Here is a 25,929-nt window from a genome sequence, read left to right as displayed (position 1 = left end):
CTGCAATGGCACGATTGGTGTGTATAACCACCAGTCACCAGGAGAGGAACTATTTGGGGCAGACTGTGTGAAAGATGAAAAGCTCCAGGAGAGAGGTTTCTGTAACAAAAAGCAAGCAGCAAAGCAGTAGTATCTTCTGTAGGTCTCGCATCAGTGAACCCACCTCACACGTCCTGTTCTTTCTGTGCTTACGAGAATTCAAGGGTGAAGCCATAAGAGATCAGTCAGGTCCCCTACAGTTGCTTTTCCATGCTGTGCCCCTAGGCTAGGTCCAAATCTTCAAACCGGAGGGGCAGTCCCTGCAAGCAAAAGTTTCAGAAGTGTCCCACGCGACGGAGACCTCTTCCCTGTCCAAGCTACCTGGTTAAAGGATGGGCAGAAGGTGCCTCTCAGAAAGACCCTGATCACAGATCACCAACAGGCTGCAGTAAAACCTGCCCTCAGTACGGAGAGTACAGGAGGTGGTTATTCTCCGAGGTGGTTATTCTCCAAGGTAGTTATTCTCCGCAGATAGTTATTCTCTGAGAGGACAGGCATGAGCCAGCTCTGCCCCATGTTAGCACTACACCAAGGCCTGTCTCTGTCTCTAGCTTGGCCACTTGAAAGTGTGGAGGGCACATGCAGAAAAAGATGATGATTTGCATTTTCTCCTCCTTATACAGAAACTGTACAACAGAGAACCCTTGGGCATGGTGAAGGCCCAAGAACCATGTCTGGTAACTAAGCCCAGCATGGCTGTGAGGCATAGGCCTGCTCTGGGTGGATGGGGACATTTCTGAAGACACACGGTGTGTGTTATAATATTGTACCACTGCTGCATCTCACACTGGTGAAAGCATGACCTCCTGGGTCTCCACCCTGTGCTGCTCCTACAAGGGAGAAGCCAGTGCTTGCAGAGTCTTGCAATTCTCCTTCTAGCTCATGTTTAGAGATGTTCTTCTGTAGCCACCTTTTCCTTCTCTCTCCATTCCAACAGGGAAATGTTTCATAAAGATCAATGAGACCTGATTTGAAAAAGAGGAGTGGCACAGTGTGGACAGTCACTGTGGCTTAAGGCAGATACAGAACTAAGATGCTCTGCTTGGTTTTCACTGGTGCTGCCATGACTTCTCCAAATGCAGTTACTAACCTCAGGCCAAGGGCCTCCAATACAGGTCTGCATTAGAGACTTTTTTCCTCTTTTTCAAATATCTGAGTCATTTTCTGCAAGTTTGTGAGACTCTTGCATATTCGTTGCCAAAAAGTTAGCCAGCCTGGAACACCCATAGATCATCCACAGCATGGTTTCCGAGCATTACTGGTCAGGCTATCTGAGACCCAGTGTACTCATGTTGCCCAGAGACTATTTTTTTCCATTCAGAAGGGGAAGTGGCTTTATGGCACATCATGACAGTCCATGAGTTACCGGACTTGCATGGCACTTCATGGAATATTAACTATCTGCTTTGCAAGTTGGCAACACATGCTAAGCAGGCAGGACAGCTGAAAAGGGGGGCGAAAATGGAAGCCAACAGGAGTGGGGTGGAACAGACAGCTGTACTAGACAGAAAGGGATTGTGTGCTGGTTATTTTCTTGCTCTTTCAGATATTTGCATTTGATGTCCACGTTCATCGTTCTGGTATTCAGGCAGGATTTGAAGGGAAAGTATGTCTCTCTTATGGACAAGCTGACATAGGAAAGGAAAAATAGGCAGAATTCTGGATACGCAAGACTTTTCTCAGGTTTACAACAGAAGCAGCCAAACTAAGTGGAAGCTGAGAACAATTGTTTTGAGCATAGCTCTACCAGTAGCACTTACCAGGCAATTCAAGCGATGAGGTGGCCAACCAAGTGGGACAGAAGGGGATGCTTCTAGCCACTGTGGGATAGAGAGAAGTTGGTATTTACTGCCTGCACAGCACCAAGTTAGAGCTGAAATGTAGCAAAACCCTAATGTGTCAGTGGAGTCTCTGAGATAGGAAAGCAAAAAATAATGATTTCATAAACTCCAGTTGTCTCCAAAGGCGGCAGCTGTCTTGCCTTTTGAGCATTCAGAGAGGATACCCACTGAGACAGGACACATGCACCCCAGCCTTGGTAGCACTTGGAATTGAACTGCTGGGTCCCTTTGCTGCACTGCTGGGGTCCAAGCTGGGGTCCCAGGCATGAGGCATGTTCAGACCTGTACTGAAGTCCCTCTGCTTGCTGACTGAGAATGCCAGACCGTGCAGGCAGCCAGATGCTTCTCGGGCTCTGCAAGATGCGTGCTGTGAAGCCATGGTACCAGCTAGGAAGTTTGCAGCAAGTTTGGGGATCTCTAACAGCAGGAGATCAACTTGTACATACATGCTCAAGGAGAGGAAAGTCTAGGCAAAAAGAAACTCCAATAAACGTTGTCACCCAGAGAGCAGAAGGAAAGTTATTCCTCCTTTTTATTGGGGGATGATGCACAGGGAAGTAGGAGTCTCCTGCCCAGAATGATCAGAGAGTTCGTGGCACAGTCAGGGCATGAACCCGACTCTCCAGCGTACCTTGCCCCCAGGAAAGCTTGTTCCACATTGGAGCCCTCTTGCATTGCACATGCACCCTGCATGCCTTCCCACACAGCTTTTTTTGTGGCAGTCTGAACAAAGGACTCCACCTCCAGGGAGAGGAAGCAGCAGCTCTCTGTTAACATGGCCTGGGTCCTGCTCTCACATCTGTCTCTAGAAGACCAGAAATAAGGGAGGAGAAACACTGGCCAGGTGTCACAAAGACCATGCTTACACTGCTCTCCCTCTGTGGGCCTCCCCCTGCTCTTCCCTTCTGATTTGGCCAAGATGAGGATCTGTCTTCATGCAAGGAGCCTTCTCAAAGCTGCCAACCCATGAGCTTCAGGTGCGCAGGATTTTCCTTGGCAGGTGTGGTGTCACCCACAAAAGACGTGTTGTGGTGCAGGAAACAGCAACCGGAGGGCACTGATTTTAACTAGCCTAGATGATGCACGCTGGCTCTCAGGGAACCTAAGTTACTGAAACTCCAGTACTTCACAGGACAGACAGCATGCCAAAAAGCTGACTTTAGATTCAGGCAAGTTTAGGTGAGATGGGAGGGTCAGGCTGTTCCCCTGTGAATGCTCTCCGAGAGGATGTTCCCATTGCCCTGCGTGATCCACCCATACCTTTTCTAAGCAAGGAAAATGCAGTCCTGAGTTTTGGCAAATAATATTTCAAACACACTAACAGGACATCCTCCTGCAAACTCTAACACAAGTGCTGGGAAGCCTGGTAAACCAGGTGGAGGTTTCCAGTCATTCAACATAACTGTGTGCCAAGGGCATTCATAGGTCTAGGACACCCATTCCCCATCGCTTCATGTGCTGACCCAAAGCTTGGCTGCTCCAGGTTGGCTTACTGCGTATCATCAAGTATCACTCATCAGGGACTTCACGTGGTCTGGGCGACTCCTCCTCCAGAGGGAGACATCCACTACGGGGGTTCAGCACTTCCCAACTAGAAGTGTTCATGATTCACTTTGCACCATGGATGCCAGCCAGCCTGAGGAGGCAAGTGTCAAATCCACCCAAATAGCCCCGTCCACATCAGACACACCTGTCCTTGCAAACACCCCTCATCACAGGTTCTCTGAAGCTGCAGCCATGCCCATGGGGCCAGAAACAGACCTGCCCTGCTCCCTGTCAGCTGCAGGATGTGGAACCCAGGCTGTCAGGAAGGAGACCTTGGTGGGGATCACTAGATGAATACAAAGAGGAATTTGGATTTCAAAATAAGAGAATACAAAGCTCTGGTGACTGACCCTCCTACCAAGTGTGAGGGAGCTGCTTCCCAGCAGGCTTGCTTTATCTGGGAAGCATGTTGGGAAGCCCAGTGGGGAGGATTAGAGAGAACACACACACCTGATGGCAATGCTCTGAGCCCTGCAAGGGGTGCCAAGGCTTTACGTAATGCTCTGATCCAGTTGTGATCCCCTGGCAGAGTATCTGGTTACCAGTGTTTTATAGGTGCAGTAACAACATACCATGTGTATTCTGGAAGAGTCGTGTGTCAGTCTAATTAACGACTTTGTGGTTTGTGAGCACTTACCTAAAGCAGATGGGCACTGTGTCTGTTCCTCTGCCAGGCAGAAGGAGTCCAAGGTATTTCAAAGTGAGCAGGTGCTATAAATTATAATTACCAGGCTTGCAGAGGTAGAGAAAGCAAAGAGAAAAGAAACCTGATGGATTAAGCGATAAACTCTTGGTTTTTCTTTTTCAAATACTTATGGAAAGTGATGAGAATGGCTGGCTCTTTCTGGAGTTTCTCAGAGATCAGCACTTTGGGAAGGTGTTTAGCGTGTGTCTGGCTCGTCTGGGTGGGTGTTGCCTACAGCAATTTGAAGGGGGAAGAGGGGATTAGTGCCAGCCAGAAGAGTGTCAGAGCTTTTCCAGTATGGGTGGCTATATGGTAGCCTGAGGACAGTCACCACAGCTTCTCTCACCTGGCTTTGAGGCCAGGGGCTCCAGGAGGATAAGATTTCTAAGTGGCCCAGTGCGGCTTTCCCAAAGTTACCACTGTAGTTCAGCTCCACAGTACCAGCCTGTGCTTTCAGCATGGTGATGATTTCTAGCCTATGGTCATGAATCCCAGAGCTCTGTGCATTTCCTTGGGGTTCCCTCCTCCAGACTGGGGAGGAACTGCACTAATAGCTAATTACTGGGACTTTGAGAGACTTTGGGCCTCCCTAGGATAGTAGCAGGTTTTCTGACCCAGTAAGATGCAGCAGCATAGGCACAAAGCTTCCAGAGTCACATTTCTCCCTTCTGGATAAAGGCATCCACTTGTTTATCTTCCGTCCTGTGGTAGCTCATTTCTCCTCCCACAGAGACTTGTGGCTGCATGTAGACCCCAGACCCCAAGAGTATGGACATAGCCGGCACAGAGACGCTAACACGTGTAATGTCATCTAACCCCCCGGTGGGACAACAGTGTGGGAGTCTCCAGCTGAGCTAATTTCCATGTGTCTGAGCACCACCCTTTAGTCAAGAGAGAGAAGTAGATGTGCTGGGGGAAAAAATCATCTCCTGGAAGTAGGCAGCTGCCTTCGGAGATGGATCACTCACAGCGGTGCCTGGTCCTCTCCATTCACAGCTGGAGGGACACACAGTTTGAAAGGAGGCATCTGAGTATAGTTGAGATGACTCCTAGCTGTGATACCCACCTGTGTATCAGACTTGATGACCTCATTAAGTCCTTGGTACCTGGACCACGGCATGTGAATCAGGGAGTTTACCACAGCTCTAGCCCATCCCCTGGCCTGCATGTGCAGGGATTTGTCCAGAAACATCTAAACATTTGGTAACCCTGCTCCAGAGGAGATAGAGCGTGTAAATCATAGTCCATCAATACTTAAATTTGTGAAAAGAGGGAACTAGATGTCTGGTGTCTTGGCTAAAGGTCTGCAAAGCCCATTCAGTCCAATAAAGTAATTTTCAGATATTTCTGCCTGGTCCAAGTGATCAGCGACAGTCAGGGCCTTGGACCAGCCTTGATCGTGGGATTTCCCCACAGCTGTTGCTGCCCCAGCAGCCTCCAGCACACTGAGCCCATACCCCACTTCACCCTTGCATTTGCAAGCACAGAAACCAATTGTGGCACATGAGATGTGGAGAATGGTTCCCAGCCACTTTTTGACAAATCTCCCCATTGCATTCACCTCTTCCTCTGCCATCAGTCTTTCCTACCTCTCAGCCATGCCCCACTCCCTGCCCTGCGATGTTCCCTTTCCCCAATAGCAGCAGCAGCCCTTCCCTTCATGAGGAGTGAAGCCTAAAGATCCTGCACCATGAGATCAGGCTCTTCTTGCCTCCTTTCCACAAGGCACTTTGAGTTTTCTCTTGTCTTCCAGGCAAGATGCACCATAACGCTAAGAAACATTGGCTTCAGTCCTTGCGGGCAGTTCGTTAGCCCTGTACCCCAAAAGGATTGACTCTCCTGCTGTTGGGCTTGATGGCGTGTTTGCTAAAGCAAAGGGGCCCAGGAAAAAAACCTGTGACTGTGTCTCCATCCGTCTTCTGTCTCTTGGCAACTCCTCCTGCGTGCAGCATGTTAGGGAAGCAACTGCAGATAAGCAAGAGACCTTCCCTCCGTGTCAGCATGTGTCCGTCACCTAGAGCAAACTACTTCCTGCTACCTGGTGGCTAATGCACCCAGTACACAGTTAGCCATCACCACTGCAACCATACACAGGTGGTGGGCAACAGCGCAATAGGTCCCATTCCCTGGGATGCTGTCCTTGCTCTCATTTTAGTTCTCCTTTCTCCCTCACAGTCTTTGTTCACTGCATCCCTCTGAAATATTTGCAGGATTCACTTGCCACTCTGCCACAAATCTGTTGTTCCCAGCTGAAGTCAGCCACAGTCTCCCTGAGGAGGACTCCAGTCCCATCAGCACTGGTCCTGCTAACATCATCTTCCCATTTCAGGTGTTTATATGACAGCAGTGTCTGTCCTCTTTTCATCTGTGCTGCAGAAGGATTTGATGCCTTCATAAGCTGATGGGATGCAACCTGGAGGACAAACTGTGTCATATGCATTGTTCTTAAAAACATTGCAAGCATTTTCATGTTTTCTACAAATATCATTTCCCATTATATTCTGATTTCACTCCAGTTTTACTTGACTCATAATCTCTTAGTGCTAAATTAGCCTGACATGTACACTCGCTGCATACAGATTAATTTTACCTCTAACTAAAATAGTCCAGTTCCTCCAACCCATTGGTTCACTTCTCTGATATCTTTAGCAGGAACCTTTTGGAGTCTTATGGAAATGCAATAAAGACTACTTCATCTCCTGTCCCTCAAGACAGGTAATTATTTTTATACATATGGACAGAGATTAAAATGCAAAAAAATGACTTACAGCAATTTGAGAACATGTGGACTTTGATGTAGACAAAGGAGGAAAGCTCTTCCCACCTGATCAGATTCTCACAAGCATATAAATTCTTGTGACAGAAGGAAGAAAAAAATTACTTTGTAATCAGCATGGCCTGAAGAGCTCAGTCAATTCATTCCTTGTTTCACTTCTTTGATCTGTTTGAGATTTGACAGTTTGCTGTTAACAGCAATATTCTTCTCTATAAATCACATGTGATGCAGTAAGGTTTAAGAAAGGTGTTGTTTCCATTGGGTGTTTAGAGGATAAAAGCTATGGAAAAAAACAGAACTATAAATGTGGACTTTGATGTAGACAAAGGAGGAAAGCTCTTCCCATCTGATCAGATTCTCACAAGCATATAAATTCTTGTGACAGAAGGAAGAAAAAAATTACTTTGTAATCAGCATGGCCTGAAGAGCTCAGTCAATTCATTCCTTGTTTCACTTCTTTGATCTGTTTGAGATTTGACAGTTTGCTGTTAACAGCAATATTCTTCTCTATAAATCACATGTGATGCAGTAAGGTTTAAGAAAGGTGTTGTTTCCATTGGGTGTTTAGAGGATAAAAGCTATGGAAAAAACAGAAATCTATAAAGTCAGCATAACATAGCAGTGACTTACAATCTGTTAGCATAGAAGTTGTCTTGTGGCAAGACCACCTCAGTCCTGTAACATGATTTATTGGCTACAGGCTCTTTCTGGAGCACAATGGAAAAGAGGTCAGGGAAGAGCAGTGAGGTAGTTCTTAACAGCAAATCTGAAGACAGACTGAAACAAAGCAACCACAAGTACTTTCTTGGTGATTGCTACTGCTGAGAGCACAAGACCTTGAATTTCACCTGTTATAGATCACTTTGCAGCAGAAAGCATGCCTGTGGCAGGAAACAGAGCCCATAACAAGTGTCACAGTGCAGGCAGTGTGCTAAAGAATTTCCTTCCACTCTAGAAGACGCTTGCTGCTCAAAACCTTCCTGCCTCATCTCTGAAATCCCCTCTTTTCCCTGAGGCCCCTCTTCTCAGCAGGCAGCTCGAGAGGAGCACAGCTAAGTCAGTGGAGTTTTGTCCCCATTTTTGTTTTCAGAAGTCTGGTCTCCATTTTGGCATTTTAAGTGTTTAATGGTATTTCTACAAAGAAAAAAGTCTAGGAGGGGTCAAGAGTAGGTGTCTACCACATCCAAGTGAACACTACACTCAGGCGTGCCACACATCTGGATGTACTGCAGGTAACTTTCATGCAGTGATGTAGCCGTGGTGTGGTGGGTCCTTGCTGAAGTTTGGCTGCTGTTAGTATTCCTTGCTGGCTGTATGGAAGCAGGATCCTCTCTGGCTCCACGTGCCGTGATCCTTCCTCCCAGGTGTAGTGTGCACAATCTGAGATTCACCTGAAAAAGGCAAGGTGGCCCCTGTAGCTTGTGTAATTGAGCCAGTGCACAGATTGTGAGGAAATGCTACAGCTGTGGTTTTTTTCTTCGGCTTCAGGTGGGCTGATGTCCCTGGGAGGGACTGGGGTTCTCCTCCTCTATGGGCACATCTCATAATTTGGTTCAGGAATGATAAGCCAAATTCAGAGTAGTTACTGCTTTTTGGCATAGACTTTGAGCAGACAAGATTTTTCTGGTTCCGTGTACTGCAGGCTGTCAGCCAACCTGCTGCTCACTTGCTCTTTTCTCCACTTCACCCAGTGCATGATCAGCCTGAGCTGTCACTGCAGATCTGTGCTTGTCACCAGGATTGGCAGCAATAGCTTGGCAGTATCAGGCCAGGTCTGAGGAGAAAAAGCTGTATTAAAATACAAATCCAGTTCAAGATTCAGATTTTGGAGTTGTTCCTCTGCTTACACTGACCTGTTCCAAATCTCTGGTCGGGGTTCAAGAGTATCCCAGACTGGGAAACAAAGTGTGTGGCTGGACCTTATTTCTTATTCCAGCAGCTTTCTCTGCCATTCAGCTTGTCTCCCCATGTTGTTTATGGAGTGTTCCCCAGTACCCTTGAAGAGCACTAGCATTTTTACTGCAATGATGAGCAATAATACATTTTCAAAAGCCATTGGCAAATCCACTTGGCAGAAAATGCATCACCCTCTTTTACAGGGGCAAAAACTGTGGCTTAGCCACTGTGTTCTTGGTTGGACCCAACAAGCAGCTTCACTGCCTGCCCTTTGCAGCCCTCAAAGAACAGCAGCCGGATCAGCCACGCTGGCGTTTGGCATTACAGTAGAGCAGCCCGGGCCAGGTTTGTAGTTGGGAAGTCGAGTGGCTGGGACGAGGAGGCTGGTGTCTTCATGCCTCTGCTATGACTGGCGTGCTAGATCCTTCCCTCATGGTGGGAGATCCTAAGATACCACCAGGAAGGAAATAAAATTCTTCTGAGTCATCCTTCATGGCCTTCGCTTCAGGTAAGCTTCTTCTGTGCCCACGTCCCCCTCGGGCAGACCAGGTGGATTTGTCTCCTCTGACCGTAGCCGCCTAGATATTACTCATCTCAGCTAGTCAGCAGTGGAAAACGATCAGCATCTCCAGAGGGTGAATCATACCTGTTATCTCAGAGCCCTGTCTGGGGGGTGAATCACTCTCTGGAGGACTCTGGTTCTCTCTTTTGGCTATGGAAAGACCCCATAATTGGTTTCAAGTTCTGTGCGAATATGGTTGGGTGAGATGCGTTTTTCCTACCCCTGGAGAGCAAAAAAAATGCCCCTCTCCCCACCCCCCGCTTTTATCTGGCAAAAAGAGATCACCAAGCTAACACACATCATCAGAGCATGGGTACCAAAGCAGAGCTGAGCATCTCTCCTCCCCCATGGTCCTGTGCACAGGACCCAGCACACACTTGTGTAACCCTCAGAGAAAGCTATCAGATGCGTTTTTCCTACCCCTGGAGAGCAAAAAAAATGCCCCTCTCCCCACCCCCCGCTTTTATCTGGCAAAAAGAGATCACCAAGCTAACACACATCATCAGAGCATGGGTACCAAAGCAGAGCTGAGCATCTCTCCTCCCCCATGGTCCTGTGCACAGGACCCAGCACACACTTGTGTAGCCCTCAGAGAAAGCTATCAGAGGAGATCGTCTTGCCCAAAAATACAAGTGCAAGGAGCAGCTCACCCATTAACCAGAGAGGAATTTCTCTGCACTCCAGAGCTGGAGAGATTTGAATTTGTCACCATTGTTCTGGGGGCAAGTCAGAAATGAGAAAGGCTTCCGATGTAGGTACTGGGTACATCACAGACATGTTTTTTTCCTGTCAGTGGGAGGAACTCAGCTGATCAGATTAGAGCCTTTTCTGCTTAGGAGTAAAAAAGCATGAAATGCAATGTGGTTATCCCACTACAATGACCTCAATAGCTTTTTTGAGAGGAAGATTTAGAGACCACACACAAGCTGTTGAACGTATCATCCTCAAGGAACAGTTCTCTTTAGCAGTGACCCAATAAACCCTGCCTCCATTTGTCCTTCATCCATTACTCCCTGGCTTTGAGCAATGAGATGTTGTGAAGTTTATGTAAGGGAAATGTCCCTATGGCTTATGCTTGTGAGCGTCCATGCTGTGAAGGATCCCTGGATTCATCTCCCAGGAAGACAAGAGTGTCGTGTTGTTTATCAGACTAACAGCTAAAAGTTTAGCGAACTTCAGTCACTCTAACTTATTTTATTGTGTGGCAGAACTGGCAAATAATATAGAAAAATAGGTGTCTGCATAAATTGCTGTCTCATCCCAAGAATGGTGTCAGCAGATATAGAAACTCTACCCCTGACTGCATCAGATGCCTTACCTGTGTACACTGTGTGTAAAAAGCAGCAGTTCCGTGCCTTTACAGCTTTTGAAATTCTTTCCTGGAACGTGTAGAGAGTCGGCTCTTCAGCTCCCAGTGATCTTGAGTTGGGCCATCATGTTCATGATGATCCCGTGAGTCAATTCCTCTCTTGAGACTTCACTCTCTAATTTTCCCATTCATTGAGCTTGTGGTTGGCACCACTTGGAAGGGGGTGATGATGAGCGACACCCTTGCTGTGCCCCAGCGCCTCCAGGATTCTTCATTTGCGCTCCCAAATGAAGAGGTCACAGCACAGGTTGGGTGGCTTGAGCTGTATTTTTCTAGCAGCTTGGCAGAGGTTATACCTACACAGCTATGCCCATCACGTACTGTAGTCACCTCCAAACTTCTCTATATTGACTGCTAGCAATCCAGTGTGGCAACCAGGAGCTCCATTTGGATAAACGTTCAAGAGATCATTCACACCAAGCTGAAACTGGTGGTCACTTGTCTATCTATATTGTTCCTACCTTTCCCTGCCCACACTGCAGTGACTGCAGTACCCACCTTTCAATAAGCAAACATCCCTCAAAAGAGACTCTGACAAACACAGAAACTTATTTCCATCTTCACACCCCTCTCATATGCACCGTCAGTTCCCATCTCAGGCTGCAATAGCTTTCACGAAGGGGCACATGCTATCTTGACTGCCCTCCCAGTGCCTAGAACATTGTAGACACTAAAGAAATAATAATCACAGCTCACATCCACGATCCACACACACACTCTCTTGCATATGAGTCATATAGTAAGTTCCAATGTGTTTTCCATTGACCTTTATTATGGGGACTCATGAACCTTAACTCACTCACTTATACACATAAGTATCGAGGGCATGCTGCATTTCCCTGGTGACGACTCAGTAGAGAAAATGGACAATGGGTCCCAGATGTTACATACAGTAGATACAGCCTCACAGCAGGGAAGATGGGTCCCAGATGTTACATACAGTAGATGTGTCAGTGCAAAAGGAAGACGGGTCCCAGATGTTACATGCATTGAATGTGTAAGCACTCTTGATGAACCACAGAGAAGCTTCAGGTAAACTGGAGATAGAAAGGCAAGCAAGAAATGAACAACATATTTAAACTGGCACCCATCTATGCAGCATTTAGTCCTCTATGCAAGACACAGCCATGACCCTTAGTCTGCTCTCATGTTTAACTCTCTGCCTCTTTCATAATCCTGTGGACTTCAAGAAGTTCCTCCCACGGCACGGTCAATCTAGTGAGACTCAGGTATGAAAAGTACTGAACTGTCTCACCTGACAAAGTAAGGCATAGGAATCACTAGCTGTGTTGGTAGGATAAACACCAAGTTAATTTTTAGCCAAGTGATATGATGTGCATAAACAAAATTTTAGGAGCCACAGGCCCCAGCCCTGTGTGTGACAGGCCCTATCAGACATGGTATCTTTGGCAGTAGGAGCTCAGTGTAGTGATCCGTGAGGTCCCGGCTAGCCCAGGCTGTAGATGGTCCAAGCAACCTGTCTCCTAAGAGCCATCTGCAGTGCTAACCATTCTTGAAGGGAGGCAGGTCCCTTCACAGCCCCTTGCAGTGCAGGGCAAAGCTACCTTTCCCTTCATACAGAGGAAGGAGGAGGCAAAGAAAAGCCAAGTAACTTGTCCAGGGTCACACTGAGCCCACGGCAGAGCAGCGGCACTGGACAGCTAGCTCCAAATCCCAGCCAAGCGGACTATGCCCTGTTTTCACGACTCAGTGTTACACCTCCAAAGCAGCCCCAGCTGCTAGAAAGAGCAGAAGAGCTTTCCAGTGCCATGCAGCTGTGTGGCTCAAAAACTACTGTGTCTGGCCCATGGAGGATCCCCTCAGCCAGAGAGGGGCCAGGGGACAGTCCCACAGACCCTTGTGTCAGCTCTGGGGGACTCATGGCTGCCATGCTGTTTAAAACAGCCTGGTAACTTGTGGAGGGGCCAAGCCCAGAGAGCCTCGGGCCCTGGTGAGATGAAGAGCTGTTGTGCACTCCTCTCCAGGACAACATCTGGCCAGCTGTGGGTCACACGTGTTCAGTGAGAAGTGATGCACCACATGCATGACCATCAAGACTCAAGGCTCTCAGCAAAGGCCAGTGCTTCTCCCCAGTATAGTCTATCAGCTATAAGGGTGAGGGTCATTTAATTTCTAAAACAAAGCCGGCTGCACTGGAAGGTCACAGGGGATCCTATGGGTGCTCACCCAGCACAAGGAGGCACTCAAACACACCAGGGTACAGTCCGGCACCTCAACAGGAGGCGGCTCCCACCCAAGTGGCCAACAAAATAACCACCAGTCTAGCAATGATTGCCTGAGTCAAACACCACAGATTGGACATCTAGAGCCCTATCTCCATGTCAGCTCCCAAGTGGAGAGTGGGTGGAGCAAGGCAGCCATGGACCGAGCTGTAACACCCCTGCAGGTCCCCACTGCCAGACAGGGACCTTGTGATGCATCTGGTCTGGCCCTGGTCCCCATGCATTCAAGGTGTGAGCTGGCTGTTATGTCCCAGTACATGCTTGGCCCAGGGGATCTCTCGGGGTGCCATGATCTGTTCAGAGCCCTTCTCCCCAGAGAGTAGTGTGTCCTGTTCCTTCTGTCCCCAAGAGCTGCTCTCCCTTCTCTTTTCTAGCTAGCTTGTGCGCTTGACAAACACCGTGTTTCCCAGCAAATATGCAGGACCCACACTGCTTGGCGGGCCTTTGAGCCACGCTGCTTAGCCTCTGGCTGCTTTCTGTACCTTCTCCATTTCCCTGTGCCTGGCACTATGGGCAAGGGGGGGCAATGCCAGGCGCCCAGGGAGAGGGCTGGTCGGGGAGTTGGCACAGCAGTGGAGTGCAGCTGCCCAACTGTCAGCAGTTTCTATAGCTGCACAGAGATTTTGGCAATCCTTCTTGCACGGTTCTGACCTGAGGGGTTTTGGAGGTGTCTGCAACTGGGGATAACAAAGCCCTCTTGTCTGTACCAAAGGCACTTTGTGTGGAGTCTAGGTATTGCTCTGATTTCATTTCCTGAGCATCCCTCGTGGAGGGCTTCCCAGAGGTACATGCCCCATTAAGTCAGGAGTGAAGACTCATTGCAGCCCAAACAGAGCCCTGCAAACTTTTCCACCAGGTCCTATTCCACAGCCAACTGGGAACACGTTTGCATCTTGAACCTTCATTCACTGTCTGGGGTGGTTTTCACAAAAGTTTTTAGTCTGGAAATGGAGCTAGGGAACTCTTGTGAGTCTTGCTTGAGGGCTGTGAGCTCTTCGGTGGCAGGGGCAAAGAGCCCAGGTGTTGGAGCAGGCCTACAAGGCAATGTTTTACCTATGCAATAATGTGTCATTCATAGAATCATAGAATGGTTTGAGCTAGAAGGGACTTTTAAAGGTCATCTAGGCCAACCCCCCTGCAATGAGCAGGGACATCTTCAACTAGATCAGGTTGCTCGGAGCCCCGTCCAGCCTGACCTTGAATGTTTCCAGGGATGGGGCATCCACCACCTCTCTGGGCAACCTGTGCCAGTGTTTCACTACCCTCAGTGTAAAAAGTTTCTTCCTTATATCTAGTCTGAATCTACCCTCTTTTAGTTTAAAACCATTCCCCCTTGTCCTATTGCTACAGGCCCTACTAAAATGTCTGTCCCCATCTTTCTGATAAGCCCCCTTTAAGTATTGAAAGGCCACAATAAGGTCTCCCCGGAGCCTTCTCTTCTCCAGGCTGAACAACCCCAACTCTCTCAGCTTTCCCTCACAGGAGAGGAGTTCCAGCCCTCTGATAATTTTTGTGGCCTCCTCTGGACCCGCTCCAACAGGTCCATTCTCCCACTGTATCTGCAGTACGTTATGACCACAAGGACATGATAGGCAGAGCAGAAACTGAACCCAGTTTCCCACCTTCCAGGTTAGCACTGCAGTCCCCACCTGCCTTTCTCCTATTCCATTTGGTATCAGTTGATGGAAGAAGCCCTTGCTCCTCACCTGGGTTATTTGGGCAGGCTCAGGGTCCCAGAACCTCCTGCCTCTGTGTGTCTGGGCCCCATCGAGTGCTGTGCCTGGCAGAAAGAGCAACACACATGGAGCTGGCTTGCAGGGGAGTGTGGCAGAGGGGGACAGAGTGCCTTTGAGCAGCGTGTTTTGCAGGGCTCCGGAGCCATCCACCCTCGCTGCGCCCTCAGCCTCTTGCACGGCGAGTTCCCCGGGAGCTCACAAGCCAGGTACTGACTCAGTGCGTCTGGGAGTTTTGCCTGAGAAAGGAGCTGAGGTGTTGGCCCCAGTCATTAGTAAGTTATCGGAGAAGTTTAGCTGCAGTGACATCATCTCCTTCTTCTGTTACTACAAGGAACTTAGATCCTATTATGGGATAGGAGGTAACTCAATCGAGCCTTTCAAGATAAACTCAGACAGGAAGAGAGACATGATTGCCTGAAGGCACCAATTAGACATTTCTGGTGAGATCAGCTCTATTCAGCCGACACACATGCACGCTGGGGCCGGGGAAGACAGCAAGCACCTCGCTTCCCGAGAAAGGGGTGGTCTCAGGGAGGGGTGGACAACCAGCTCTTCCTCCCACTGCTGCTGGGTCAGTCCTCACTCCTTTGAGGGTCACAGCTCTCTCTCCAGACCATTCTTTCTTTATGTCCTATATTCTGCTGTTGACAGATAATCAAGATGCAGAGGAGCTCCCCTGTTTGGAGAGAGAACAGCCCAGCCCAGTAGCACCCAATGCTGCCTATGATCTTTGGTGGCAAGTTTTCCCCAACTTTATCAAGGGAAATAATAGCCCAATATATTGCAAAAAATGCTGGGAGGATGGATTGGAGTTTGAGGTCCCGGTGTCCTGTTGTGACTGGGCTGTGGGCAGCAGAGGAACATCACAGAGTCTATACTGCAGACCAGTTACTGCACATAGTTTGTATAAGGCACCCAGACAGCCTGTTGTCTGGCTCTACTGTGTGCAAGGAAGGAAAAACAGCAGCAAAAGTCAGGATATTTCCTGACAGCATGGCATTGTGCATTTTTATTGGTTTCCAGGCTGCAGCTCCCCCTGTAAATGCTCCACAGCCAGAAGGAACTGGAAGGATATGGGCAAAGTTGCAGGTCATAGCCTGAGATTTGCACCACATCTGTTAGGGAACAGAGAGACTGTTTCTGGTTATCCACTGCTGCACGCTTCTGACAGTCATGTTACAGACAGCAGGATGCATGTGCTTACAGATGTCTAGGAAACACATTTGTACATCCTCTGAAACACTCTGGAAGCAGTTCTTGGAGCAAGACAGTTCTTAGAAACTGCTGGCTCTGCGGCACAGGAAACCAAAGACCTGAGATTATAGCTTGACCTGTCAGAATTAATACAAAACTTATTACATGCTCGCTGCACTGCCAACCACACATAGTCCCACCACTACCTGGACCTCCTGAATGGCTGTACTGATTGCATTGGCTTATCTCCTGCACACTGGGAAGGAGGAATCTCCCAGTCTTGACCTTTTCTCATTAGAAAAGGCCTTCCCTACCTGCTTGTTCCTTCTAGGAATGTTTTTGATCCTAGCATCATCTCTGGACTGTTCCTGGCAAGAAGGCAGGCAATTCCTCCTCAAGTCTTTATCAAACACAGACAATGCTCAAAGCAATGAAGTGGCTTTTCAAAGGCATGCTGGGCTCTTAACCCTAAAGCAATGAAGTGGCTTTTCAAAGGCATGTGTGGCACCCACACGAAGGCTACCTGACACTGTCCTGCCCAAGGAAAGGCTTCCCTTTCCCACCCCACACAGGTTCCTTTGGCTCCTCAGAGCTGCCACTGGCTACAGCAGCAGCAAAGACACCAGCTGGTGGGGCTCAGACACGCTTGCATTTGATGCTGACCCGCTCCTCTCACCATGGCTCAGCACAGACATGAACAGCTGTGCAGGGAACAAAGATGACATAGGCAATGCCTCAGACCAAAAGCCAGGGGACTTTTCATGTTCTTCCCAGGCAGCTCCCTCTCTTCCCATCCCTGCAGTCCCCAAAACAGAAAATGGAGTAAAATCTGAGGTGATTCCAGGCACTTTTAGGACTTTTGGCTAAATGTCATGTTGAAGTCATATAAACGCCCCGTAACTATCAGCAGTGGGTGCAGGTCTAAAGCCAGAAGCTGAGACTTTCAAGCAGCTGGTGATTTTCATATGCCGTTGTTCTTGAATGCCCCACTTGAAATCAGCTCCTTTTGCCTGCAACGGACGATGCTCTACAGTGCCTTGCCTGTGAAGTCACTTGGAAATCTTGCCCGTGCAGACATCTGGAGACCACTGTGTGTCTCATCCGCTCTCCAGACCTACAGCACTGCTTGACAGCAGGTGTGAGATGAAGTCCCACTGCTAAGCCATCCAGCAGCTCCGTGAAAGGGGCATCTTCCTCTGTAAGCGACGAATGGGTTAATGCTTGCAAGGAAAATCAACTGAGAGATTTGGTGAAATAAAGATTAAAACATCTCCATGGAAGGTGAGGAGCCAGCCCCAGCCTGTGCTGTCCCATTTACCCACTAATCGGCCCAATTATCTTAGGTATAAATCATAACACAAAACACTTATGGAGCCAGAGTCACACACTGAAGAAAGGAGAGAACTGTTGGGTTGGTTTTTGTTTAGTATAATTGATATAATTACTAACAACTCTGTGCCAAGAAGTTCAGCTTTTCTCCTTCCAGAAAAGAGTGAAGAGCTGTCTGAAAGCCATAGCAATTAGCAATCCCCACATGCACAGCTTTTATTAGAAAGAATGCACCTCTATTCCAGAAAGAGCCAGTAACTCCCTGAGGAGTAATTAAACAACCTGGAGACCTTTTGGTACCAGGAACGCAGCCATCACTTAGTCCATGTTCCCTGTTCCCTTGTCGATGCTGCGAAGGCACATAAGGAGTCCTGCCCATCATGCTGCTTGTGAAATGCCTTCACCTGGACACTTCCCTGTTCCTAATTTTAACTTCACTAGCTCCAAATAGGTGCATCTTGCCGTGCTGTGGTCCAAGCAGGCTGCTGTTTCTAAGGTTGCTCAGGCCCTTGTCCAGCTCATTGCAACCAGCAGAAAGTCTCCCTTTCACTCCACCGAGGAATCTGGCCGGGGTCTGATTTTCATACTCTAGAGCAGATTAAGGCAGCAATTACGTGGCTGGAGCTCACCAACACTGCCCAAGCACGCTGCTCTCCAGATAGCGTCTCATGGACAGTGGCCACACTCATCACAACACGGCACATTGCCACCAGGCAGCCCCCGCGGAGGTGAGGAGACAGAAGACTTGGGGTTCATTTGAGTCTTGAAGAGGTGACCTCTCGCTGACGGCAGGATGTGGAGACATGGAGCAGAGCCTGGCTTGGAGCTGCAGCATGTCCAAAGCTAGTGGCCATCCAGGAGCGTTAAGAAACTCCTTAGATGAATCTCAATTATTGCCCAAGAGGGCAAAATGGAAACAAAGACGTTTCCTCTTCAAGAGGAAAATATACACTGTCTTGTGTCAGCCCTCTGAGTAAAGATGTAAATCCTGTGGCAACTGAGCTGAGCTTTGGGTGCGATGTGCCTTTGTCATCCACAGAGGAATCAATAGAGAAACACTCTCAGCTGAACAGCCTTGCACCAGAAAATGCTGCTTTGCAGCAATGCAAGTGTATTGCAATTTGGAAAAATACATCAGCGTGGCAAAATGTGAGTAATGAAATAGTTATTTAATCCACCTTGGGGTACCATTTCAGTTTGAGGCGATGTTGTATCAAGACTTGTACACTGCATTTAAAGGACAGTTGTCCGAGGGAGATCTCAGGAAGGTCTGACTGCACTTCTTGACCAGGTACAAATCTCCAGCTTCATCCATCCGGGTCAGACCAACCAGTGCAGGAAATGCTTCTCTCCGTGGCATAGGAAAAGGTCTTTCCCAGGATCATCTGAGAATTCCACCCAGGAAATCCTACCCCTACCCCACTGCAGAGACCACAGCTCACACCTGGGGTCTTCCCTGCTCCATGCACATGATGGAGCATTTGGCCTTCTTCTGCAGACTAGAAGTTTTAGAGTGCTGGGAACTGGTTTGTGAGCTAGGAAATGTTGTCTGTGCTCTTTGGACAAGGGTCTGGCGCCGGGGGGGAACAGTGTCTGTGGGTCTGCTCCAGTGTCCAACTTTCATAAAAAATATTACTTTATGTAGTCAAAAATACTATTTTCTATACCACATTCCTTTGTGGAGGATTGTTGATTTGAGGGCTGGGCCGTGACCGTTCTGTTAACTTCCTTCTCTCATGCTTTGATAAGAGACAAAGTGCTTTCTCTTTGCAGTTTGAATTCAGAGATCTTTCCTTTAAATAGCTTGGATAAATAAGCTCTGTTGGCCGTGGATGGAAATCAGAATTTTCTTTCTCCTTGGTATAATTGGTTCCTGGTATTTCATCCAAATCTGAAGTGTTTTCCTCTTATATTTTGTTTTTAAAATCTACAGATAATACATTGTATCCTGCTCACCATTGTTGAAATAAGAGATCTTTAAGAGAGATGATTCCCAAACCTAGTTTTTAATTTTTTTTTCATAATAAGCTTAATATTTCTTGGCTTCTGATTCTATTTTGGAACAAAAACAAGTCTTAAAAATTAAATTTTCTCCAAATTAAACCTCAGGTTCAACTGCCTTAAGGTTTCCATGATGATAAAAAAAAAAAAAAACAACTGGCAAATCAAGGAGAAAGAAAGGCCTGAACATGTGCGATACAGAGAGCACAGGTATAATTCCTGCGCCATGACATACGGTCTGACTCGTTCGCGGTGCTTTTGCAGGTAGCTCTGGCTGTTCGGATCAAACACAGGACCCCAAGCAGGGCTGCCACATATTTCACATTTCTAGACAAATCCTTTTCTTCTGGAATGGGGCTTTGGCCACATGGTTTGGCAGTCCTGCACGCCCCGCAGCAGTGGGTCTGAGCAGGCTGTGGGGTACCCCAAATAGGGCTGTGCCTCTGCAGATGGGCTCAGGCAGATCCACAGCAAGCCTGGCCCCGGGGGATGCAGCTTTGATGCTCATTTTTAAGGGGGGTGCCTGCAAGCCACAGCTGGCCAGTGTCCATCTGGTGGGTCCGTGTGAAAGGACTTAGCCCAACCACTTTGTTTAAGAAGCTGACATCAGTTGGCAGCACTAAATGGCCATCAAGAAGGGATCAACCTTGGCAGCGGTCAAACATCTCCAAGCACAGGCAGGAACCTTGCACCGAGACCTCCTTATGCTAATCACTATTTACAGCCTAATCCAATCTCCCTGGCCATCAATCCATCCCGCCTCGGCATCAAAACTCCCTTTGCATAACACTGTGGGCACGTAAAGCAATGCTAGATCCATCTCTCACTTATCCCCACCCTGTTTCTTTCCCACTCAGACGCCTGGATGCAAACCTTATCTCTGTGGTGCCTGAGAAGAGCTTTGAGGGGCTGCTCTCCTTGCGTCACCTGTGGCTGGACGATAATGCCCTGACGGAGATCCCTGTCCAAGCTCTGAACCACCTGCCAGCGCTGCAAGCCATGACCCTGGCTCTCAACCAGATCTGGCACATTCCCGATTACGCCTTCCAGAACCTCAGCAGCCTCGTGGTGCTGTAAGCCTTCTCCACTTGTTACTCCCTCGCAGCCACGGCATCCTCTGGCTGGGACAAGGTGCTGACCGTGCCTGGCAAACGGGGTCCTCCTCCCGCGGGAAGACCTGGTGGTCGCTCCCCAGGAGCAGCTTTTTGCTGCAGGGGCGGCAGGCAGAGGTTTTGTTCATGAGAGTCAAGGAATCTCTGCCGTTTGATATGAAATGCTAAAATTGCCTCTTTCGATTTTTTTCATATTTTCCCCACTTTTCACTGAAGAGCCAAAAAGCTCCCCAATATCATTCAAAAAATGCTTTGCATTTAAAAAAAAACCAGTATCTGGAAACAAAAAGCAGATTTTTTTTCTCTGAAGATTCAAGCAACAAAAAGCTTCTCATTTCTATTTCTCCCTCCAATCTCTGTGTTGAAACTACAGGAATTTCTATCGACATGAAAAAAAAAAATTAAACAACCTGCAGTCAGGTCAAAAAGCATTTTGTTTTTTTTCTTGGAAAACATGCCAAGAAAACTTTTTGACCAAATATGATGTTGAATGAAAGGTCTAACCTCAACACCTTGTCCAAGCCTGTACGTGCTTATTTGCATGACTGTTGTATATGCAGATCAACTATTCTTTGCGGTGATCACAACCCCATGGTGCATGTTGTTGTCCAGTTTGCATTATAAACATTTTACTGACAGTGTTCAGAGCAATGTAGAGAACGGTGCTGCTCTCAGAGGGTGCCCGGTCCAGGAGGGAAACGTTTACTCCATGGGCAGTGAGACACGCTAAAACACTCGGCAGCCTGTAATCAGAAAGCAAACAGATGTCTTCGGCATTTACGTCAGGAGGTGCATCCTTTCGATCAACAGAGGCTTGTATATTATCTAACTTTTAAAAGGAAGTTTACATGTGCAAATCAGCTAGTCATTACTTTTTTGGTGTTAATTAACAAGTTCAGGTGTGATTGCCAATTAGTTTAGAGCTCCTCTATCTACATGAAAGGCTACCTTTTAGTTTGGTAATATGTATTGATACCAGGATATTAAGTAACCTCAGCACGTGGTGCCTTAGTGAAAGTTTAGCAATTATTTCGCTTTCAAAATTTAAAATGTTTACTGAAGCCATTGAGCATAGAAAGTGCTTGGACAAAGCACAGTCCAGAGTTTTACTAAGCATCAACTTCAGCTGTTTAGACAAAGCATAAAGACTTATTTAGGAGAAATGCTAAAACCAACTTGAGAAATGTCAGATAAGTAATTTTCACCCACAATGATGCTCATTCTACAATGCATCCCATGACCATCATAATGCAACCACTTCATTCAGCTTTAATAGCTAGCACGGAGGGTGAGCTGACATTTGGGGTTTTATTTCAGTCTCAAAAGCATGCTGCTTTCATTCTGGCTTATCCCATACTTCGGGTGAGAAGCAACTCCTTAATTAAACAGGCAAGCTCAAGAAATAAAAGTCATTGACCATTAGGTCACAAGGGAGAGAATAATGTCCCACCACAGACAATTGGAAGGGAACACATGTGTGATCCTGCCAGGCGCTGTGGGACACGATGCTAAATTTTTGTGGGATCACAAGTGTTTGGCAGAACTGGCCCCATAAATCTCTCCCATGCTTCCATGCATACCCTTGTCAGCACGCAGCCAGTGGAAAGTCACCCAGTGTTCTTCCTGCACCCCTACCAGGGATGTTTCCCTGCTTCGGACTCACCCACCAAGCCAAGAAGCACACGCTCCCAAAAGCCAGCCGAGCTAGGCAGTAAAGTTTGCGAGGAAACTTTCCCTACCAGGATGCAGATGATACATATGTGCATTCCTCTGATAGTGTCTGAATTTGCACGTAGATTGAGAAGGGCTGGCTGCTACCATAAACATCGGGAAAATTCTAGCCTGAGAGGTATTAAAATGAGCACCTGGGGGAGGAAAGCCAAGGGCAGATGTGGAGGAGCAGAGGGGAATCTCTCATATACAGCCTGATTAATACTCATGGACACGGCTGACCACGGCTGAGGGCATGACCTTCCCAGGTGCAGAGAAGTGCTTTTCCTCCTCCACACACCTTGGGCCTTTGGGAGAGATGTGGGTGATCATCCAGCACTGACACAAAGCACCAACATCAGAATATACAAGCCTCAATCTGGAACAAGTTAAGGGGTTCAGCCTCTGCTAATAAATTACACCTCTGTTGAGGAATTCCCTGATCTTATTCCCATCTATTGCTGCTACAGGCTTCTAACTAGGGCTGCAGGGTGTTCAGTAAGCAGAGCCTCATGTAAACCACTCATCATGAAATCTATGAGTCTCGGTAACTGGCACTATCCTTTCCCCAGCTTTGATAACAAGGGCTTCATGTACTGTGATATTGGCACTGTGCTGCTGATGGCAGAAGGGAGATGGCTTGTTTGATCAGGGTGGCTCATGGGAATAGGATACTGAAGATCTTACCTCCAAGTCTGATCTATTCAGGACAGAATGTGTCTTAGCATCTACAAGCAGAAATAGTCCTGACTATTTTTCAGCTAATGATTTGTTTGAAGCAAAGGGTTTTTTACAAAAAGCATCTTCTTTCTTGGGCATAAAAGATTTTTCATTTAGAAGCGAGCATCTGAAACCCCCATGCTGCTGTGCTGACAGGCTGATAAAGTGCATGACAGCAGTTCTCGTTAGTGTCCCTCATCTCCTCTGTCAGCTGAATTCAGCAGAAAGTCAACTCCCAAACCAGGAATCACAGCACCTTGTTCAGTCTCAGTCCCCAGAGGGGTCTGCTAGCCCTGCAGTAAAATCTCACATGGACAAATTTGGGAACTGTAGCCAAGAATTCCCCCAATGCCGCAGACATGTCCTTGCTGCCGCATCTCTGAAATGGGTTGCAGTTCCCTTCTTTTCCGGTGTCACCAAAGGAGCTGTGAGCGCTGTCAGCAGACATGCTAGGATGTGGATGGGACAAGGAGTCACGGTGCCCTCTCCCACACAGGCCAGGCAGCGTAGGAGAGGTTTTCTCTGCAGCCCTGTAATGATGGACCCAGCTAGAGAAAGTCTTTGGGTAGTTTTACTTTCATCACATGGCAGGGAATCCCTTAAGTTAGAATAAACAAGGTCAAAACCTGGATCCTTCTCTGTTTGGGTCCACAGGGAGCCTCAGCTCCTGGAAACCCCTCTGACTCAAACATTCCTGCGATGCTGAACATCCCGCTGCCAAAAGGACCCAGCGTTTGCTGCTTCACATGGAGTGAGCTTGGAGCCAGTGAGTTAACTTGGCCCCATATGCAAAAAATATGCTCCACTCCTCTTATCTGGCCCTGACCATTGTCTGCCTGCACACAAGTCTTTTGAAAACAAGGACTCTGGGAAAGTTGTTTTCATGCCACTACCAGTTAGTTTTGCTAACGCCCCCTAATTCTTGCACTCTGTCTCTACCTCCTCTGTGCCATCTCTGTATTTGTTAGTCTGTCATACCCTTCCCTCATCGTTGCTTTTCCAGTCCCCATTCAGTTAGCTGTTTTGCAGTCAGAAGTCAGTGTACATATCACACCTGTCTGTTCCTCTGCACCTTTGAGATGGAGAGGCCAGAACCGCACACTGTAGCAAAGATGAAAATGAACAATGAGTTTATACAATGGCATAATGCTGTTCTGTAGCCCATTTTCTCTTTTCTAGTAATTCCTATTTGCTTTTTTGACAGCTACTACCAAACTCTTGGTGTTACCAAGAGCTCCTTCCTGTAGATATTTAAGAGCCTGTTACTGTATGTGCTCATATAAGATTGGTTTTCCCCCCTTTACATCACTTTACATTCATGCAACCTGAATTTCAGCTGATGTTTTATTGTTGAGGACAAGCCACTCACCTGCAAGTGCTTCCCTCCTAGGTGACCCAGGAAGACCTTCCAACTGAATGTGTTGAGATCTGAAGACAGTAAATGAAGGATATTTAGTAGAATTTCTCTTTCTTACAGTTTTTATCGTGTAAGGACATGATGCAGCTCTCTCTCTAACAGCATGGTTTAGTGACTAGAGGAGAAAACTAGTTTCCAAGACTCCTGGGTTCCCATTCCCTTTTTGGTCCTTGTTCTGGTTTTACTCTAACCAAAAAAAGGGACCACTGATTTTCAGTTTCCTCCCTGCCTGGGAGCAAACATCAAAGAACTTTCCAGGGGAGCTGATTGCCAGTAGTTTCAGCTGACATCTGTGGGACTCAGAGCTCCCCAGCATGACAAACCCCAGTCTGTTAGATCAGTGTCAGGATGAACCTGTGCATCTCTACCTTCACCTGTACAAGGGAGTTAAGAAGTCCCTCTCTGAGAAGTTCTTGGGAACCTCGGTGTTAGCAGGGAGTGCCAGGCATGTGCAATTCGTTATTGCTAAGAACAATATTGCCTGGAACATCTGGGTCCCATTCATGGGCCTTTTAATTTGCAAAAGTGCATTTTCTCTCTGAGGACCAAGAATGCTGCCTTGGCAAAAGTAAGTTTCCCTCTCCAGCACTTGAGGAAGAAGCGAATGGCACTCCAATGCACCCCTGACAATGTGACTTCTGATCGAGCTTTATTCTTCACCAGACAAGTTTCATGCTGGTCCTTCGCTGCCGGAAATAACCCATGGGAATTTGCACCATTTATGATTTAGGTTTCTCTACTTATCCATGGCCAAATTGAGGAAAAGGACAATTTTGCCACAATAGAGCTGGAAATTCATCATGGCAATGGCTGGTCCAGTGGGAGAATTCACATCATGTCAATTTTGAACTTGGTTCAAATCATCTAATGCAAATAACTGATGGAAAATGTTTGCATTTGTCCTTTTTGAGAAGAAAAATGAAGTCATTAGAAATGAAAGCAATGGAGAATCCACCACTTCTCTTTGTAGTTTGTTCCAGTGGTTAATCATCCTTAGTGTTAACAAAAAAAAAAAAGCTCATATTTCCCATTTGAATTTTCTTTGGCTTTGACTTCAGACATTTTTTCTATTATTCTTTTCTCCACTAAATCACAGAACCATTTTAGTACCCATTTTCTAACCAGGAAGAATCCTATATGTTACGCTGCACTCATCCCCTTGATCTTTTTTTAATAAGCTAAACAGATTGAGTTCTCTAAGTCTCTATCCTAGTTTTTTCCAGCCCTTGGATCATTTTTATTGCTCTTCTTTGCACCCATTCCAAATTATCAACATCCAGTTAACAATGTGGGTACCAGAAATACATTAAGCCTTCCAGAGCCATTTTCACAAGTGCACGATGCAGATGTAACATAATTTCCCTTTCCTTATAGTCTACTCTCTTGTTCATGCAGACAAGGACTTTTATTGAACCAGTATTTCTCACATTAGCTCAACCTGCTTTCCCTTATGTGTAAGACAAATTGACAGAGGTGCCCTGTCCCATCAGAGGTGGCATTTCCAGAGTTGGAGCTCGCTGTTCTGGTTTCAGCTGGGACCGAGTTAATTTTCTTCCTAGTAGCTGGTACAGTGCTGTGTTTTGGATTTAGGATGAGAACAATGTTGATAACACACCGATGTTTCAGTTGTTGCTGAGCAGTGCTTACACTAGTCAAGGACTTTTCAGCTTCCCATGCTCTACTGACTGAGAAGGCTGGAGGTGCACAAGAAGCTGGGAGGGGGCACAGCCAGGACAGCTGACCCAAACTGGCCA

At 47.3% G+C, this 25,929-nt stretch overlaps 1 protein-coding gene across 1 annotated transcript in view; it reads left to right on the top strand.

Moving 5' to 3' along the window:
• Window positions 1–25,929, top strand: part of LGR6 (leucine rich repeat containing G protein-coupled receptor 6) — a 166,375-nt gene that overhangs the window by 97,231 nt on the left and 43,215 nt on the right. The window contains exon 5 of the mRNA XM_009281913.1: window positions 20,074–20,289. Coding sequence (XP_009280188.1) covers window positions 20,074–20,289 — 216 coding nt within the window. The remainder of the gene's footprint in view (window positions 1–20,073; window positions 20,290–25,929) is intronic.

This window comes from Aptenodytes forsteri, unplaced genomic scaffold (assembly GCF_000699145.1).
Source record: "Aptenodytes forsteri isolate BGI_AS27 unplaced genomic scaffold, ASM69914v1 Scaffold213, whole genome shotgun sequence".
Taxonomy (NCBI): domain Eukaryota; kingdom Metazoa; phylum Chordata; class Aves; order Sphenisciformes; family Spheniscidae; genus Aptenodytes; species Aptenodytes forsteri.
The sequence above is the reverse complement of the archived record's forward strand: the minus strand, read 5'-3'. Positions and strand labels throughout refer to the sequence as shown.